Here is a 20,424-nt window from a genome sequence, read left to right as displayed (position 1 = left end):
CCAGCTAAAGTTTGACGGTCAAGGTTTATGCATTTATTACGAGGCATTAGTTAAATGAAAAATGAAATTTAACATGGAGCACAGGAAGATCAAGACTGCTGCAGTAGACTAACCCTGCAATGGGGTCGACCACAATGTCTCTGGGCCTGTCCAAGTTGTCCCAGATGAGAACTGTACGCATGCTGCCATCAAGGTTCGACACCTCGATTCGGTCCGTTCCTGAAATGAGAAGGAGACAAAAACGTTCAAATATAGTCTTGTTTGTGTTAGAGTCGAACAAATATAATGGTGCGCTGGGTAGGCAGGGGTGAGAATGTTTAGGAAATATATGTGAAAGGATTGAAGCAGAGAGGCACGGCCATCTTTTCACATCTCCTGCTGAACATAAACAGTCCGTAAGTTTCAGTAAAGACACGATTTGGATGGTTACCTGCATCTGTCCAGTAGAGCTTGTTTGTCACCCAGTCAACAGCAAGTCCTGCTGGACTCTCCAAACTGGTGTCCACCACTGCCTGAAAGACCACACATTGAACACACTCTCAGATTAAACAGTCTTTTGTAGCGAAAACAATGAATTAAACCCTTTACTTCACAAATCACTCGACTGTGACATCTGATATATTACCCAGCCTTTACTACTTGCCACTATTATTACAATTATGTAAATAAAAATCTACAGAATTATTTGTGTTTATATATATCACAAGTAATTTTGAGATATATATGTGTGTGATATGTGTGTGTGTGTATATACGCACAGTGCGTGTGTGTGTATATATATATATATATATATATATATATATATATATATACAGTGTGTGTGTGTGTGTGCATCTATATATATATACACACAGTGTGTGTGTATCTATATATATATATATATATATACAGTGTGTGTGTGTATATACATACATACATATATACACACACACACACACAATTGAATCTATATTACATCAACTGGTATAATACGTAATCCAAATTATAACCACAATTACTTAGAAGGGTCTTGACCCAACACGTCACCTATTTCCTTCTCTCCATAGATGCTGCCTCACCCGCTGAGTTTCTCCAGCATTGTTTGACCACCTTCGATTTTTCCAGCATCTGCAGTTCTTTCATAAACAATTGCTTAGAAAGTACATTTCCTCTCCATGACTAAACATTTGTGTAAATAAGTCTCATCTAATGTTTAATATGTGTTGCTTTGTATTGAAGTTATCAGTAATGTGTGACATCCTGATGGGTGAAGGTGCTCACATTCAAATGAATAAATGATTGAATTCTAAATATATTTTATTGTAATGGAATTGGTTTTGATCTTTGGATAGGTGACGTTTCGGGTCAGATCCATGTTGGCCAGGGATGCTGCCTGTACCTGCTGAGTTACTACATCACTTTGTGTCTATCTTTAGTAGAAGCCAACATGTGTAGTTGTTTTTGATGATGTTACAGTTTCAACCGATACACAACTGCATGCGTACCTCCTGCTGAGTCCCATCCCACTTTGCCCTGTTGATGGAGTCAGTGGTAACATCTGTCCAGTAGATATATTCCCCTGTGGAGTCCCAGTCGAGTGCAACAGCGCTGCGCACATCAGCCACTGGAATGACATCGTCAGACTTGTCCTCGGTGTCAAAGCTGATGCGACGGATGTCCGTCCTTCGAGCAAAAAGCAGGAACTTGTCAAGACCTGATAAGGCCGAAAGGTCTCTTGTCACTTCTAAGTTCAAAACATCAAGACAACTTCTTCTAAATGTAACATTTCATCAACAATATAATGCCAAAAAAAGAACTTTTTCCTTTTTCCAATTCACACTGAAGGGGCCGTCCCACTTACGCGACTTTTGCAGCGACTGCCGACACCCGCCATAGGTTGCCGAACACGTTGAGAATTCAGCGGTGACCAGACAGACTCTACGACTCTTTGGGTGACCAGGAGACGACTCACGGCCATACAGGCGACAAACACCCTGGTGACATGTCGCGGGGTGAAGCCTGTACGGTCAGGAGTAGTTGCACAAAGAGTCGTACCTTGTTCTGGTCGCCGCTGGATTTACAACATGTTAAACATTTTCATCGACCTGTAACGGCCTTTGACGGGTGCCGGCAGTCGATGATAAAGTTGCGTAAGTGGGACAGGCCCTTGACTTGCTGACTGATGTACGTCAGCTGCAAAATACAACTTGTGTGACTACTGGGTAGACTGATTGCATTCATTGGACATCTTCACTTCCCTGTGGCCAATACTAAATGCTCACTGTCAATCTGATTAGAGACTTCACTTGCCCCAAAACTGTTGCACCTCCAACTTTGCAAAACTATCGGCATTGCCACAATTTGACCAGGGATGTAAATGAAATGTGAGTGACCACTTCAGCAGGAACTTACTGTTTATCTACTGACCAGCATACGGTTTTCTAGAAGCCCGCTAAAATGCACGCTTTGTACTTTGTAAAAATATACATTAAACTCAGCCGGGTCGGTGATTATTTGATCAGTTATTGTGGACTTATTGTTCTCTGATGGGCAGAAGTTTTAAAGAGCCAGTGGGGAGAATGTATCCACATGAATAATCACAGCTGGTTTTGCAATTGGCGGCACTGCCCTCTCATGGGTATTTTTAATACTCTCCTACTTCAACTTGGAATTCTATATGTCAGGGAGTAGCAATAACGATATGGTAGTGACTGGTTGCTACACATCATGTAACATATGATCCATTCACGGATAACAAAAGGGTTCATTCATGCGCTTGATTCCCAAAATGACAGACAGAAAGTTAAAAACATTAAACATAGAACATTGCAGCTCAGCGACAGGCCATTCGGCCCACAACGTCTATGCTGGACATGGTGCCCAACAAACCTATCTACCTGGACCTTGTACAATTCCCCACATATCCATGTACTTATCCAACAATCTTAAACACCACTATCGTATCTGCCTCCACCACCACCCCTGGCAGCGCGCTCCAGGCACCCGTGTAAAAAACACTTGTCCTTTAAACTTTGCCCCTCTCATCTTGAAGCTGTGCCCTCTAGTCTTTGATTTTTGCATTCTAGGAAACTGTATGCTCATTCCAAATTCAGTCAAACACTTGTTCTAAAATTCAACAGACGGGGAGGGAAGACATGGGCTTGAATACAACTGCCTCTGTAACTAGGATTCATGCATTGACTGGGTGACACAAGGCCAGCAGCGACTGCTGATTAAGTTGCCCAACAAGAGGTGAGCTGGGGGAATGTAGTGGGGCCACACATAATGCCACCTCTAATGTGGGTAACATTGGCCCGCTGATAGCAGAGGATTGTCAGAGTCTGCAACTTCACAGAAATGTCCCGTCTGGGGCCTGAGATGTGAGGCACAAAACTGATCCGTTTAGTTTAGAGATACAGTGCGGAAACAGGCCCTTCGACCCACCGAGTCACAGGGAGAACGTACAAACTCCACACAGACAGCTCCCATAGTCGGGATCAGACCCGGGTCTCTGGCGCTGTAAGTGCTGTAAGGCAGCAACTCTACCACTGCCCCAGCCTGGAGCGCAGAAGGCTGAGGGGTGACCTTAGAGCGGTGGTTACAATCAGGGGAATGGATTGGGTGAATGCAGTCATTTCCCCAGAGTTGGGGAATCAAGAATCTGAGGACTCAGGTTGAAAGTGAGATGGGAAAGATTGAATAAGAATCTGAAGGGCAACTTTTTCACACAGAGGGTGGTAGGTGGGTGGAAACACAGAACAAGCTGCTGCAGGAGGTAGTTGAGGCAGGTACAAAAACAGCACTTACAAGACACTTGGACAGGTACATGGATAGGATAGTTTTAGAGGGATATGGGTCAAACACAGGCAAATGGGACTAGTGTATATGGGGCATGTTGGCCGGCATAGAGAAGTTGGGCCGAAGGGCCTGTTTCCACACTGTATATTAGGCAGAAGTCGCACACTTTTGCATAGTGAGCTCTTGGGCTTTATTGAATGAACAACTGCAGACACTGAGGTTCATTCCTGGGATGGCGGGACTGTCGTATGCTGAGAGAATGGAGTGGTTGGGCTTGTATACTCTGGATTGTATAATTTAGAAGGATGAGAGGGAATCTCATTGAAATATATAAGATTGTTAAGGGCTTGGACACGCTAGAGGCAGGAAACATGTCCCCGCTGTTGGGGGTGTTCAGAACCAGGGGGCCACAGTTTAAGAATAAGGGGTAAGCCATTTAGAATGGAGGCGAGGAAACACTTTCACTCACAGAGAGTTGTGAGTCTGTGGAATTCTCTGCCTCAGAGGGCGGTGGGGGCAGATTCCCTCCAGGTTTCAAGAGAGAGTTAGATAGGGCTCTTAAAGATAGCGGAGTCAGGGGATATGGAGAGAAGGCAGGAACGGGGTACTGATTGGGGATGATCAGCCATGATCACATTGAATGGCGGTGCTAGCTCGAAGGGCCGAATGGCCTCTACTCCTGCACTTAATTGTTTATAGTCCCTTGTCTCTCCTCTACCTTCTGGGAGAAAATGCAGGATCTTGAAGCTCAAACAGACTTAAGACTCAAACAGGCTCAAACAGACCAAGTCTAAAGTCGCGAGTACAAGGCAGACCACTTGTAGTTTGGAGTTCCCGTTGTACACTCTTTTATACTCAGGCGCTGTTTCGACTGTGTAACCAATGAACAATGATCCCTAGATTCAAGTGTTACCAGCCAATATGTTTAAGAAAGAACTGCAGATGCTGGAAAAATCAAAGGTAGACAAAAATGCTCCAGAAACTCCAGATGCTGCCTCACCCGCTGAGTTTCTCCAGCATTTTTGTCTAACTTCCAGTAAATATCTTAACCCTGAAAGACCCGTGTAATGGTGTCTGAGCTCCTGTTCCCCAGAAGCGCCGTGTTAATGTTCAGTAGAAAGCACCATAATGCCATCATTAAAATTACAAAGGATTCATTTTAGAGACCCCAAAGGATTCTCCAGTAGGATGTCTGAATAGTTTCTACCCTGGGTCCACACCAGCGACGTTGCCTATTTCCTTCGCTCCATAGATGCTGCTGCACCCGCTGAGTTTCTCCAGCTTTTTTGTGTAACCTGTACTTGTCCCTGTTCTATTGTAATCCCCAGTGTGATACGATGCTGCCTTACAACAGGCTGCCCACAGTGGTGGCTCCAGCATGTGTGAAAGATACCACAGGCAAGTGAAACGTGGATGAACTGGTCCAACGGCCGTGAGCGTGAAACCTCCGTCAGAAAACAATGTCCCTGCTTCAACAACGATCACTGGCTTCACATGATTCAGTCAAAACTGAAACTGGTGCAATGGGCTCCAATCTAGAGTGAAGGAGTTGTACAGCATGGAGCCAGGCCCTTCAGCCCAACACATGCCCCATCTACACTAGTCCCACCTGCCTGCATTTGGCCCATCTCCCTCCAAAAGAAAACCTGTCCTATCCATGTACCTGTCCAACTTGTAGGAAGGAAAGGAAAATACACAGAGTGCTGTCAGCGGGTCAGGCAGCATCTGTGGAGAACATGGATAGGTGATGTTTCTGGTCGGGACCCTTCTCTAACTAGCGGAGTCAGGGGATATGGGGAGGAGGCAGGAACGGGGTACTGATTAGGTCCATTGAAGGCCCATCTATTGTCATTACACACTGCCAGGCCATTCGGCCCATAAATTTGAGGAGCAGAATTAGGCCATTCGGCCCATCAAGTCTACTCTGCCATTCAATCACCTCTCCCCATCACCTCTGACACACTTATTAGTTTCTCCCTAGTTAGTATTAATCTCCCCCTTAAAAATATCCAGAGGAGATTAGTATAATTTGACATCATGTACAGTTATGGATATTGTGGACCGAAGGGCCTGTTCTGCACTGTACTTGTCCATTGTTTTTAAGAAGGAACTGCAGATGCTGGAGAATCGAAGGTACACAAAAAAGCTGGAGAAACTCAGCGGGTGCAGCAGCATCTATGGAGCCGAAATCCTTCTGGAAATAGGCAACGTTTCGGGCCGAAATCCTTCTGGAAATAGGCAACGTTTCGGGCCGAAATCCTTCTGGAAATAGGCAACGTTTCGGGCCGAAATCCTTCTGGAAATAGGCAACGTTTCTTCTCCTCCAGTTTCTCCAGCTAACCCCCCAGTGTGATACAATGCTGCCTTACAACAGGCTGCCCACAGTGGTGACTCCAGCATGTGTGAAAGATACCACAGGCAAGTGAAACGTGGATGAACTGGTCCAACGGCCGTGAGCGTGAAACCTCCGTCAGAAAACAATGTCCTGCTTCAACAACGATCACTGGCTTCACATGATTCAGTCAAACCTGAAACTGGTGCAATGGGCTCCAATCTAGAGTCAAGGAGTTGTACAGCATGGAGCCATTCCTACATGGCACAGATCCATCAAACCTGTCCCATGTAGCTAAAGGAAAATAGTCCCCATTAGGCCATTCGGCCCATCTACAATACATCCCATCTACCTGATTGCTCAGACAAATCCACAGCCATCTGTGGGAATCACAGATCCACCACCCTGCAGCTAAAGGAATCCCCCGTCACCTTGCTCAGACTCATGTGGGTCAGCGGCAGTGTCAGCTTGTACTTACTTCCAGCGCAGCGGGATGCGTCGATCTTCTTGAAGCCGGTGGGACAAGCGCAGGTGTAGTTAGTGCTACTGGGAAGGCAGAGGTGACTGCAGCCTCCATTATTATCTCCACAGCGGTTTCTCCCTGCTCGAATAACAGAAAGCACAACACACATAAATATCACACTGTCGGGCAGCAAGGAATCAGGCAATGTATTTATCTCCAGAGCAACACCATTACACTCTGGTACATGTGATTATAGCACTCTAAACCTACACTCTCTCATCCTCTGTATGTACAACTCTCCACACCCCCGAGTTACTCCAGCATTTTGTGTCCATCCAAATTAAACTAACAACTAGCCTGGTTGTCAGTCTTCCTGCGTGTGTGTTAGTCAGCCTGTGGTCCACACCACAACACCCAGGCCAGCCCGGTGTGGCCACAAGCTCATTCCTTTAACAATCAAATATCATAGAATGCAACTGACCTAATAAGCAAAAAGGACACTTCGTGCTGGAGTAGCTCAGAGGCTCGGTCAGTTAGATGACGTTAGTCTGAACAAGGGTCGCAACCCGAAACGTCACCCTTCCATGTTCTCCACAGATGCTGCCTGACCCGCTGAGTTACTCCAGCACTCTGTGTCTTTTTTTTAAAAACCCTGCGTCTGCAGTTGCTTGTGTAATAAGGAATTATGAACAACTTAATAACTACATTTACCTGACAATAAACAGGAAGTTGGAAGTTTGTATTTTTTGCTAACAGACGCAGAAAGAATATCACGAATTTTTAAAAAAAAAAGCAACCTTTTCTTAAATAGAGGAACAAAAGTCTTTTTAAAAAAACACAAGGATTGAATTAATTCCATGAATGTTTTTAAAGCAAGTTGCTATGATCTAGGTTAACGTATGGAAGATTCCTGGTTCAGCCGGCAACTTCTCACCTGTAGGCTGCCGTTGTGGGTGAAGTGTGTGAATATCCATTGGGAAGTGGAGTTTATTGCGGATGATCTCCTGATTTTTCCCGGTGAACTTGTTGGCACTGTTTATGCTTTTCGTGTGCCAATCTGTCCAGTACAGGCTGTCCTCAAACACAGTGATGGCAAAAGGATGTGGCAGGCCTGAAAATATATCGACAATCACACCTTGATATTGCCAGGCAAAGCCTTGTTATGTTGGAGAAACTGACCATTCATGGAAGGACTCAAAGTGCTGGAGTAACTCAACGGGTCAAGCAGCATCTCTGGAGAACTAGGATAAACGACATTTCAGATGAACAAGGGTCCCGACCTGAAACGTCACCCATTCCTTCTCTCCAGAGATGCTGCCTGTCCCGCTGAGTTACTCCAGCACTCTGTGAAACGTCACCTATCCATGTTCTCCAGAGATGCTGCCTGACCCGCTGAGTTACTCCAGCACTCTGTGAAACGTCACCTATCCATGTTCTCCACAGATGCTGCCTGACCCACTGAGTTATGGTGCAGCAGCATCTATGGAGCTAAGGAAATAGGCAACGTTTCGGGCCGAAACCCTTCTGGAAATAGGCAATGTTTTGGGCCGAAACCCGGAAGGGTTTCGGCCCGAAACGTTACCTATTTCCTTAGCTGCATAGATGCTGCTGCACCCACTGAGTTACTCCAGCACTCTGTGAAACGTCACCTATCCATGTTCTCCACAGATGCTGCCTGACCCGCTGAGTTACTCCAGCACTCTATGTTCTACACAGTGTAAGCAGGTGATTTATAAAGTCATTTATAGATTTCAAGGCATGATGTGGGTTTTCAAAAGTGATCCTGCATCATGAATAAAGAGCAAGTGTGGAGTGTAAACAGCCTAATCCTCAACGCCTGTGTGTACACATCCATGTGGGCTGGCACTGTGCTTAGAGTGGTCTCCTTTAACGATTCAGCTGCTCTGATGATCAGATAACAAGCTGAAACTCACCATGCGGTGAGCCCACTCTGAACCCTTCCTCCCGTGGCTTTATCAAGCAGCATCTGTGTGTGTCTGTTTCCCCCCAATCCCCCAGTCTGCTACTGTCTATGTGCTAGTGATTTATATATCAGTAAGTGATGTGCAGGCACAGTGTTTGTGCACAGAACAGGAGTGGCGGCCCGCAACAAGCCCTAGTTTCACAGGTCAGCTGCAACACTCGCCGTGAATGCAGGGAAAAGTATTGTGTGCCGGAGTAATCAATCTCACGTCTGTCTGTCTGTCTCTCTGTCTGTCTGTCTGTCTGTCTGTCTGTCTGTCTGTCTGTCTGTCTGTCTGTCTGTCTGTCTGTCTGTCTGTCTGTCTCTCTCCTGTCTGTCTGCCTGCCTGTCTGTCTGTCTGTCTGTCTGTCTCTCTCTCTCTCTCTCTCTCTGTCTCTCTCTGTCTGTCTGTCTGTCTGTCTGTCTGTCTGTCTGTCTGTCTGTCTGTCTGTCTGTCTGTCTGTCTGTCTGTCTGTCTGTCTGTCTGCCTGCCTGTCTGTCTGTCTGTCTGTCTGTCCTGTCTGTCTGTCTGTCTGTCTGTCTGTCTGTCTGTCTGTCGGTCTGTCTATCTGTCTGTCTGTCAGCCTGTCTGTTTGTCTGGCAGCCTGTTGGTTTGAGTGAAAACTGTGTTTTCATGGGGATTGGCTGAGAAATCCAAGCCGCCAGCATTTATTGTAAAGAAACATTCTTTGATAAGAAGCTGTATTTAGGTGGCTTTTGTCCCTGGGTTGTCCATGCTGGGTCTGAACAGCACCATTCATTACATATCTTTGAACACAGATGACAGATAACAACTGGACCAGGTGTGTACATTCACAAAGGGACGATGATCACTGGCTCTTTGCTTCACTGATCATTCTGCATGTTTCCACATCAAACACAGAACACTACAAAGCCCGGGACAAACACAGCAGAGCCACTGTTAACCCGTTAACACAAAGAACCTCAGAAGCTACGTCCATTTTTGGAATTAAATATTGTAAACCGATACACATGCCTGCAGTTAAGCTGCTGGTAATCAATGGGATCAATTTCAATTGTATTATATGTTATAATTCCTCACATATTAGTAGCAGCTTCGTACACTGCCCAAACTGAGAGAGAGACAGAGTTTGGGAGTCTTGTTGTTTTCGTTCAGTCAAAATTGAAGCTGATTTATAGGCAACATGTACTCTGGGTTCAAGATTCAATGGCTTGAAATTCCAGCCCATACTCTCCTGTTTCACGAGCTGCCGGAGGTGATCACGGCCATTATCATTTACTTAATCATCGCCAACACATTTTCCATACTGCCCTTACACTGAATGGTTTATGAACGATACAACAAGCATTTCTGAAACAAACAATTTTGTTTAGTTTAGAGATACAGAGTGGACACACCGAGTCCACACAGACCAGTGATCCATCCCCGCACTAACACTATCCTACACACCAGGGTCAATTTACATTTGACAAAGCCAATGTAACCTGCAAACCTGTAGAGGAGCAGCTAAACTAAAGTGAGTCGACCTGCTGATTACAGTAGATGAGGAACACACCTTGACTTATCACAGCTTTCCTGTTGTGACCATCAAGGTCGGCACGTTCGATCACGTGGTGCTTGGCATCAACCCAGTACATCTTCTGACCGGCGTAGTCAATGGTGAGGCCGTTGGGCCAGAAGAGATGTGTGTCTGCGATGATCTTGCGATTGGACCCATCCATGGCAGCGTATTCTATACGCGGAGTATTGCCCCAGTCTGTCCAATATATAGTTCTACAAAAAAAACAACAACAGCTTGAGCACACAAGGAGGAAGCCACCATTTTGGTTCAAGGATACATCGGGTTTTTTGCACAATAATCAGAAAACAAACAGGAATAAAAGAAGGTGCACAAAATTGCTGGAGAAACTCAGCGGGTGCAGCAGCATCTATGGAGCGAAGGAAATAGGCAACGTTTCTGGCCGAAACCCGGAGCCCAAAACGTTGCCTATTTCCAGTTTCGGCCCGAAACGTTGCCTATTTCCTTAGCTCCATAGATGCTGCTGCACCATAACTCAGTGGGTCAGGCAGCATCTGTGGAGAACATGGATAGGTGACGTTTCACAGAGTGCTGGAGTAACTCAGCGGGTGCAGCAGCATCTATGGAGCTAAGGAAATAGGTAACGTTTCGGGCCGAAACCCGGAAGGGTTTCGGCCCAAAACGTTGCCTATTTCCAGATTAGGTTGCTATTCAAATGTAAATGATTATTTTAGATTTTCCCAGTTTGTACCTATATAGAATGTTAACATTCGCAGGGAGATTGTGTGATATTTGTGTCGGGCAGTCAGTGTATACCACGTCAGGTCGTATAAACCATCAGCTTCAGTGGAAACGCAACCTGCACGTCAGATGAAACTCAGCATTCCTAATTCTTCGTAAATAATATTTTTGGTTGCATGAGTTGAAGTAAGTTTTGCAGAAATATGGAGATATAATGTTGTAATGGCATTGTGAAATGAGTGCGTGATCTTTGATTGACATAGTCGCTATTGAGCATTACAAGGACAGGTTGGGCAGCTAGGACTTGATTCCTTGGAGCGCAGGAGGATGAGGGGTGATCTTACAGAGGTGCATAAAATCACCAGGTGAATGTACAGAGTGTTTTACCCAGCGTAAGGGAATCAAGAACTCGACATAGGTTTGAGGTGAAAGGAAAAAGATTTAATAGGAACCTGAGGGGCAACTTTTTCACACAGAAGGTGGTGGCTGTATGGAACAAGCTGCCAGAGGAGGTAGTTGAGGCTGGGACTATAACAACATTTAAAAGGCACTTGGACAGGTGTGGATAGGACAGGTTGAGAGGGATGTGGACCATATGTGGGCATATGGGACTCACTTAGATGGGGCACCTTGGACAATATTCCCAATGGAATAACAGCAGACAAGCCTGGCTATTGGCAATAACTTCTTCCAAACTTGTTTAACACAGCAGACTTAACATGAAAAAAATGTCATCATGGTTATCAGTTTGTTTTCAATAAGATGATCACACAAGTGTGACATATTACAAGCAAACATGTGCTGGAAACTTGCTCAATGTTGTGTGAAATTTGCTTTGTGAAATTTAATTAAAGTAGATCAGAAAACATTTCAGAATTTGTTTGTAAAAATTGCCTTACAAAGATTTACAATTCTCAACCCAACTCCGGTGGGAAAAATTAATTGTCCTGCTTTGGAGAATTCAATCAATTATATCATTATAAAACATTACAAGTCGTTGCAATGACACAGAGTTCATGTGATGCATTTCAGAAGCGATTTACTTTGCTGCACAGCCCCACTATACCTTTCCCTTTCCACTCCTGTAAATACATCTCTGCTCATTCTGAAGGGATTGGGCACAATTGATTTTCCAGAGGCCGGGAATGAAATATGTTTTGTAAATCAAAACGATGTCGGTGAAGCTGGAATTACCAATCAAAAGAATTCAAGAAAGGGGCAGACCAGTGAAGAATCCATTTGTTTTGTGAGGGAAAATAATCAAAATCTCTGTCGTTTGGCCAGAAGCATTTTTCAGATTCAACATTAAATCAAATCATGACCATTGTGCCTCTGTGAAACTTAAAATCACAACCACTCCAAAGACGTGCAGGTTTGTAGCTTCATTGGCTTGGTATAAATGTAAATTGTCCTTATAGTGCGTGAGTTAGTGCTAGTGTACAGGGATGTGTTTAAGAAGGAACTGCAGATGCTGGAAAATCGAAGGTAGACAAAAGTGCTGGAGAAACTCAGCGGGTGCAGCAGCATCTATGGAGCGAAGGAAATAGGCGAAGTTTCGGGCCGAAACCCTTCTTCAGACTGATGTAGGGTGGGGGAGGGGGGGATGGGAAGAAGAAAGGAAAAAAGGAAGAGGAGGAGCCCGAGGGCTGAGGGATAGCTGAGAAAGGGAGGAGACAGCAAAGGCTACTGGAAATTGGTGAATTCAATGTTCATGCCACTAGGGTGCAGACTTCCCAAGCGGAATATGAGGTGCTGCTCCTCCAATTTCCGATGTTGCTCACTCTGGCCATGGAGGAGACCCAGGACAGAGAGGTCGGATTCAGAATGGGAGGGGGAGTTGAAGTGCTGAGCCACCGGGAGATCAGGTTGGTTAATGCGGACCGAGCGGAGGTGTTCGGCGAAACGATCGCCCAGCCTACGCTTGGTCTCACTGGGATCAAGCAGGGATCGCTGGTTGGCATGGACTTGGTGGGCCGAAGGGCCTATTTTCACACTGTATCTCTAAACTAAACTAACCCACTCACCAATGACTTAAACCACCCTGGTTGTTGGCAGTACCTGACGCTAAACCAGATATTAGACACACTTTTCAACATTTACTGTGATAGATCTGCAGGATCACACTAGGCTAGACTTCATTAATGCTTAGAGAATGATCAGACATTTATCTTCATAGTTTGGCTGTAATGGCGGGACTGTCATATGTTGATAGATTGGACCGGCTGGGCTTGTACACTCTGGAGTTTAGAAGGATGAGAGGGATTCTTGAAACATATAAGATTATTAAGGGTTTGGACACGCTAGAGGCAGGAAACATGTTCCCGATGTTGGGGAGTCCAGAACCAGGGGTCACAGTTTAAGAATAAGGGGTAAGACATTTAGAACGGAGACGAGGAAACATTTTTTCTCACAAAGAGTTGTGAGTCTGTGGAATTCTCTACCTCAGAGGGCGGTGGAGGCCGGTTCTCTGGATACTTTCAAGAGAGAGCTAGATAGGGCTCTTAAAGATAGCGGAGTCAGGGGATATGGGGAGAAGGCAGGAACGGGGTACTGATTGGGGATGATCAGCCATGATCACATTGAATGGCGGTGCTGGCTGGAAGGGCCGAATGGCCTACTCCTGCACCTATTGTTATAATATTAATATAGCTAAAATTGTCAAGCTATGAAAGTTGAGTTACATGGTCTCAGTCAGGAGTACATGACAACATAATTCTAACATCTAATAGATGATTTAGACAAGAAATCGAGTGTAAAACGCCATTTATGCCATTGATCTGTGGAACTCTCTGCCACAGAAGGTAGTTGAGGCCACAGTTCATTGGCTATATTTAAGAGGGAGTTAGATGTGGCCCTTGTGGCTAAAGGGATCAGGGGGTATGGAGAGGAGGCAGGTACAGGATACTGAGTTGGATGATCAGCCATGATCATATTGAATGGCGGTGCTGGCTCGAAGGGCCGAATGGCCTCACCTCCTGCACCTATTGTCTATGTTTCTATGTTTCTATGACCGGCAGCCTATGGCAGCCAGGTGACCTTCCGTGGAGGTTTGTTGGTTCACTTGGGGCATCCAATCAGTGAGTGAACGCGTGTCAGAGGTTATGGGGGGAAGGCAGGAGAATGGGGTTAGGAGGGAGAGATAGATCAGCCATGATTGAATGCAAGAGTGGACTTGATGGGCCGAATGGTCTAATCCTGCTCCTATCACATGACCTTATGAGTGAAAAGTGTATCATTTGTACAAGAGCTGGAGCTGAAAGCTCCAGGTTCAAAGACTCACCCCTCCATCGGATGCAGGGCAATGGCACGAGGCTTCTCCAAGTTCTCCCACAACAGCACTTTCCTCTGAGTCCCGTCAAGATTGGAGACCTCAATACGTGACGTGCCAGAGTCCGTCCAGAACAACTTGTTGTGGATCCAATCAATGGCCAGACCACCTGAAACCGGTGAAGATTGGGGACATGTTTTACATTGGGCATCAATATTCTTCTACTTCAAATACCACAACCAAAACCTCTTTGTAGCCGGAAAGAATGACATGATATTACATAAAGGTTTCAGTGCAGTCTGAAACATTCTGTAATTAAAGTTTCCGTTTCATAACCAGACCCAGTGAAAATAAACATTCCAGTCTCCAGAGATGCCAAGCAGATATAGATCAGAAGTACAACTACAAATGGCCCGCGATGTATTTAGACCGTTGCTCAGTAATAGCAACAAAATAATAATTCAACGTTTCAAGACATGTTTACACATTGGAACGTGACCACATGCGTTAATGAAACTGCGCCCTCCATCCTGGTCCTTGTGGGCCGATGGTTTCAACAACATTCCCATGACCGTACCACACCACAGCTGCAGCTTGGATCAATGGGTCAACACAACACAATGGTGGACACTGCCCGGTCCATCACAGTACTGACCTCCCCACCATCGAAGGGACCTACAGGGGCCGCTGCCTCAAAAAGGCCGCCAGCATCATCAAAGACCCACACCATCCTGGCCACACTCTCATTTCACCCCCGCTGCCATCGGGTAGAAGGTACAGGAGCCTGAAAACTGTAACGTCCAGGTTCAGGAACAGCTTCTTTCCAACATCCATCATGCTATTAAACACCACAAACTTCAACTAAGCTCCGAACTATGAATGGTCTGGGGCACACTATGGATGGTCTGGGCTACACTATGGATTGTCTGGGTCACACTATGGATTGTCTGGGTCACACTGGACACTTTGGGCTTGGTTTTGTTTTGCACTATATTGAATATTTTATTTATTGAACCTTTTTGTATGTTTATTGTTACGTGTTGAGTGTGTGGCAGAGTGGACGGACGGATACCGTGTCCCAAATGTGCCCACACGTCTGGGACATCTGCATGTGACAACGCACGCACGCACTCATGTCTGGGACTTGCTCCCAATCACTGCATCACAATGCACAGCTGACCGGATGGGAGGTAGAGTGGGAAACTGGCCGTGTGGCCCTGCTTCAGAGTCTTGCCACGGGCTCCTGAGTCCATGCAAGATCCCACAACTTCCCTTTAACATTTCATACAAAATATGATACCTCCAGTGATGTAATACTAACATCAAAAGACACAGAGTGCTGGAGTAACTCAGCGGGTCAGGCAGCATCTGTGGAGAACATGGATAGGTGACGTTTCACAGAGTGGGCTGGAGTAACTCAGTGGGTCAGGCAGCATCTGTGGAGAACATGGATAGGTGACGTTTCACAGAGTGCTGGAGTAACTCAGTGGGTCAGGCAGCATCTGTGGAGAACATGGATAGGTGACGTTTCACAGAGTGCTGGAGTAACTCAGCGGGTCAGGCAGCATCTATGGAGCTAAGGAAATAGGCAACGTTTCGGGCCGAAACCCTTCCGGGTTTCGGCCCGAAACGTTGCCTATTTCCATAAGGATTTCGGCCCCGAAAAGTTGCCTATTTCCTTCGCTCCATAGATGCTGCTGCACCATAACTCAGTGGGTCAGGCAGCATCTGTGGAGAACATGGATAGGTGACATTGAGTCTATGGACTGTCTGTTGCATGATGGACTCTGGGCATTTTCCCCAAGTGTGCGGGTTACTCATTGTTTTATTGTCCATTATACATCATCTATGAGTACTGTGTTTACAGGCCGGTTCTGCTGCTGCTGCTGCTGCTGCTGTGTCACAGAATTCCATTGTCCCATTGTGGGTACATTTGACAATGAAACATTCTTGACCTTTGACAGTCGTCTGGCCTGTTAGCCAGGCTGTGTTACCCGGCCCACAGCTTCACTGGTGAACCCTGCCAACACAGGAGACATTAAATGCTGCCTGCAAACGTGAACCTTTGCCAGCTCTGTGTGATGCAGACCATGAACAATTATGCTCATGGTGCAAGCAATTTAGTTGCAGGAGCCCATACTGTCTGATGACTCATTTGTAAGTTAATGCATAATCCCACTACACACAGTCACCTTCCTGCATAGTGTGACACGCTCCAAACAACACTCTCTGGGCAGCCTTCATGAGATGGCAGAGATTCGCAAAATGCAAGAATGATGGACTCAACTCCTGCCTCTCCCCCCAGTAATGAGTGGGGAGAAACGTCACCCATAGCCGCCTGTACCTGGACTCTCGAGGCCTGTTGACACAACTTCCTCCACATTGCTCCCGTTCAGGTTTGCCTTCATGATGCGGTCTAGAGTGACGTCTGACCAGAAGACCAGCTCCTTGCTGTGGTGGAAGTCGAGCGCGATGGCGTTCTCCAGGTTGTTGAGCAGGAGCGTGTACTCAGAGCGGCGGGGCAACACCTGGCGGATGTCAATGCGGTTGGCAAAGAGTAGCACCGGCTCAGGCCCTGGGGGAGGATAATCACACGGGGCATTAGAAACTGCTCACACGGGGCCACTAGACACTGCTCACACTGGGCCACTAGACACTGCTCACACGGGGCCACTAGACACTGCTCACACGGGGCCACTAGACACTGCCCCATTAATACACGGGGCCACTAGACACTGCTCACACGGGGCCACTAGACACTGCTCACACGGGGCCACTAGACACTGATCACACCGGGCCACTAGACACTGCTCACACGGGGCCACTAGACACTGCTCACACGGGGCCATTAGACACTGCTCACACGGGGGCCACTAGACACTGCTCACACGGGGCCACTAGACACTGCTCACACGGGGCCACTAGACACTGCTCACACGGGGGGCCATTAGACACTGCTCACACGGGGCCACTAGACACTGCTCACACGGGGCCACTAGACACTGCTCACACGGGGCCATTAGACACTGTCCCATTAATACACGGGGCCACTAGACACTGCTCACACGGGGCCATTAGACACTGCTCACACGGGGCCACTAGACACTGCTCACACACGGGGCCATTAGACACTGCTCACATGGGGCTACTAGACACTGCTCACACGGGGCCACTAGACACTGCCCCATTAATACACGGGGGCCACTAGACACTGCCCCATTAATACACGGGGCCACTAGACACTGCCCCATTAATACACGGGGCCATTAGACACTGCTCACACGGGGCCACTAGACACTGCCCCATTAATACACGGGGCCACTAGACACTGCCCCATTAATACACGGGGCCACTAGACACTGCCCCATTAATACACGGGGCCATTGGACACTGCCCCATTAATACACGGGGCCACTAGACACTGCCCCATTAGTACACGGGGCCACTAGACACTGCCCCATTAATACACGGGGCCACTAGACACTGCCCCATTAATACACGGGGCCACTAGACACTGCCCCATTAATACACGGGGCCACTAGACACTGCCCCATTAATACACGGGGCCACTAGACACTGCCCCATTAATACACGGGGGGCCATTGGACACTGCCCCATTAATACACGGGGCCACTGGACACTGCACTGCCCCATTAATACACGGGGCCATTAGACACTGCCCCATTAATACACGGGGCCACTAGACACTGCCCCATTAATACACGGGGCCACTAGACACTGCCCCATTAATACACGGGGCCATTGGACACTGCCCCATTAATACACGGGGCCACTAGACACTGCCCCATTACTACACGGGGCCACTAGACACTGTCTTACTACACGGGGCCACTAGACTAGACTAGACACTGCCCCATTAATACACGGGGCCACTAGACACTGCCCCATTAATACACGGGGCCACTAGACACTGCCCCATTAATACACGGGGCCACTAGACACTGCCCCATTACTACACGGGGCCACTAGACACTGCCCCATTAATACACGGGGCCACTAGACACTGCCCCATTACTACACGGGGCCACTAGACACTGCTCACACGGGGCCACTAGACACTGCTCACACGGGGCCACTAGACACGGGGCCACTAGACACTGCCCCATTAATACACGGGGCCACTAGACACTGCCCCATTACTACACGGGGCCACTAGACACTGCCCCATTACTACACGGGGCCATTAGAACACATATTGATTGCATTATATACGGTGTAATGTTGAGGTCACTCACCCAGCGCCTTGCAGCCACGTTTGTCAGGCCGCAGCTCGTAGCCCTGGACGCACCAGCAGTGGAAACTGCCGTCTCTGTTGGTGCAGCCCTGGCTGCAGTATCCGTCCTCCGCACACTCGTCCACATCTGCGGGAAGCAGCACAAGGTCACTGTAGGAAACTGCCGCAGATGCTGCATTACACCCAGTCCAGGCCGGCACTGTCTCGCAGCCGTAGAGTTGCTGCCTCACAGCGCCAGACACCCGCCATGTGCCGTCACAAACAGTCACCACATGTCAGGCTGTCTGGCCTCCGCAGCCTCCAACCCTATCGTTCCCCAGCCCCGCACGGCCCACATTTACCTTCTCCCCACCACTGCCCCAGCAGACCCATCGCTCCTTCCAGCTCCTGCTCCACGGATATCATTCCCACCAACCTCAACCCCATCCTATCCCCCTGGTCCAATCCCTCCCTACCTATGTCCAACATGCCTCACAAGCAGAGTCTGAAGAAGTGTCTCGACCAGTGTTAGATAACGGACCGAGAAACACCCCCACCTTTCCACCCCCGCCCCCATTTCACCCCCTCCATTCATTGTGCCCCCACCCCGCCCCTCCCCAGCCCATCCACTCATATTCCTTCCTCTGACTGCATTTCAAGCCTCTTTTATCCTTATACTTATCGCACACTTTATGTCCGTTCATCCCTGACTTTCCCAACCATTTGCCAAACAGTATCCACCTATCACCCACTGAGTTACTCCAGCACTCTGTGAAACGACACCTATCCATGTTCTCCACAGATGCTGCCTGACCTGCTGAGTTATGGTGCAGCAGCATCTATGGAGCTAAGGAAATAGGCAACATTTCGGGCCGAAACCCTTCTCGAAATAGGCAACGTTTTGGGCCGAAACCCGGAAGGGTTTCGGCCCGAAACGTTACCTATTTCCTTAGCTCCATAGATGCTGCTGCACCCGCTGAGTTACTCCAGCACTGTGTGAAACGTCACCTATCCATGTTCTCCACAGATGCTGCCTGACCCGCTGAGTTACTCCAGCACTGTGTGTCCATTCGGGTGATTGTGGTAGCTGGAGGTCCGTACCTTGGCAGGACTTGCCGTTGTCCAGCAGGCGATAGCCAGTGTGACAGGTGCACTGGACCAGGTCTCTGTCCAGCTGACATTTGTGCTGACATCCCCCATTGCTGATGTTGCAACTCTCCTCTGTGGAGCGTTCACCTGAATCAAAGCACACGGATGCCGTTAATACAACGCATCTTCACTGCATTCCCGTTAAATCACTAAAGGTGTAACAGGAAACTGATAACAGCAAACGGCCAAGGTCGCTGATCAAATATGTGGCAAGGAAATGCAGATGCTGGTTTAAACCGTAGATAGACACGAAAAGTTGGAGTAACTCAGCGGAGCAGGCAGCATCTCTGGAGAGAAGGAATGGGTGATGTTTCTGGTCTGAAGATGGGTCTCGACCCGAAACGTCATCTATTCAGATTCAGATTCAGATTCAATATTAATTGTCATTGTCAGTGTACAGTACAGAGACAACGAAATGCTTTTAGCATCTCCCTTGAAGAGCGACATAGCAAACGATTTGAATAAAAAAAAAATAATAAGTGTCCGGGGGGGGGCGGGGGGGAGGGGGGGGGGGGGGTGGTTGGCAGTCACCGAGGTACGTTGTTGAGTAGAGTGACAGCCGCCACTCCTTTTGTCCAGAGACGCTGCCTGTCCCGCTGAGTTACTCCAGGGCCGCTGATTAAAGTCATCAAACACAACATACAATAAAGGGCCTGCCCCGCTTGGTGACATTGACTGATGTATCAGGGTCGCTGAAAGATTTTGAACATTTCAAAATCCAGCGGTGACAAAACAAATGTTGCAACACTTGAGGAGACAACGCACGTCGATACGCCAGTCAATGATGCTGGTAGTGGGACTGGCACTTGAGGTTATACATCCTAATGGTTCAGGTTGCAGGGAGATGGAGGGGAGAGGGTGGGGCTGTGATCAACGCATAATGTTAAAGACCACAGGCGTGTGGAGCTGTCGAGTTGATGGCGTGGGATTGGTGCACTGATGTTGAGATGGATGGATGATCAGTAGGTGTCCTCAAGACCCACCCGCCACATCAG

General features: G+C 47.6%; 1 protein-coding gene across 3 annotated transcripts in view; it reads right to left on the bottom strand.

Annotated features, from left to right (window-relative positions):
• The window catches only part of lrp4 (low density lipoprotein receptor-related protein 4), a 204,375-nt gene that overhangs the window by 50,279 nt on the left and 133,672 nt on the right, over nucleotides 1-20,424 (bottom strand). For 2 of the 3 annotated variants that reach the window (XM_055649125.1, XM_055649123.1), the window contains exons 10-19: nucleotides 19,382-19,516; nucleotides 18,303-18,428; nucleotides 16,391-16,621; nucleotides 14,059-14,215; nucleotides 10,074-10,291; nucleotides 7,507-7,683; nucleotides 6,588-6,713; nucleotides 1,485-1,693; nucleotides 431-512; nucleotides 114-219 (exon numbers count right to left, since the gene is read on the bottom strand). In XM_055649125.1, coding sequence (XP_055505100.1) covers nucleotides 114-219; nucleotides 431-512; nucleotides 1,485-1,693; nucleotides 6,588-6,713; nucleotides 7,507-7,683; nucleotides 10,074-10,291; nucleotides 14,059-14,215; nucleotides 16,391-16,621; nucleotides 18,303-18,428; nucleotides 19,382-19,516 — 1,567 coding nt within the window. The remainder of the gene's footprint in view (nucleotides 1-113; nucleotides 220-430; nucleotides 513-1,484; nucleotides 1,694-6,587; nucleotides 6,714-7,506; nucleotides 7,684-10,073; nucleotides 10,292-14,058; nucleotides 14,216-16,390; nucleotides 16,622-18,302; nucleotides 18,429-19,381; nucleotides 19,517-20,424) is intronic. The other variant, XM_055649124.1, reaches the window with a different exon arrangement.

Source organism: Leucoraja erinacea, chromosome 18 (assembly GCF_028641065.1).
Source record: "Leucoraja erinacea ecotype New England chromosome 18, Leri_hhj_1, whole genome shotgun sequence".
Taxonomy (NCBI): domain Eukaryota; kingdom Metazoa; phylum Chordata; class Chondrichthyes; order Rajiformes; family Rajidae; genus Leucoraja; species Leucoraja erinaceus.
Note: the sequence above shows the minus strand (reverse complement) of the source record. Positions and strands in the feature narration are given on the sequence as shown.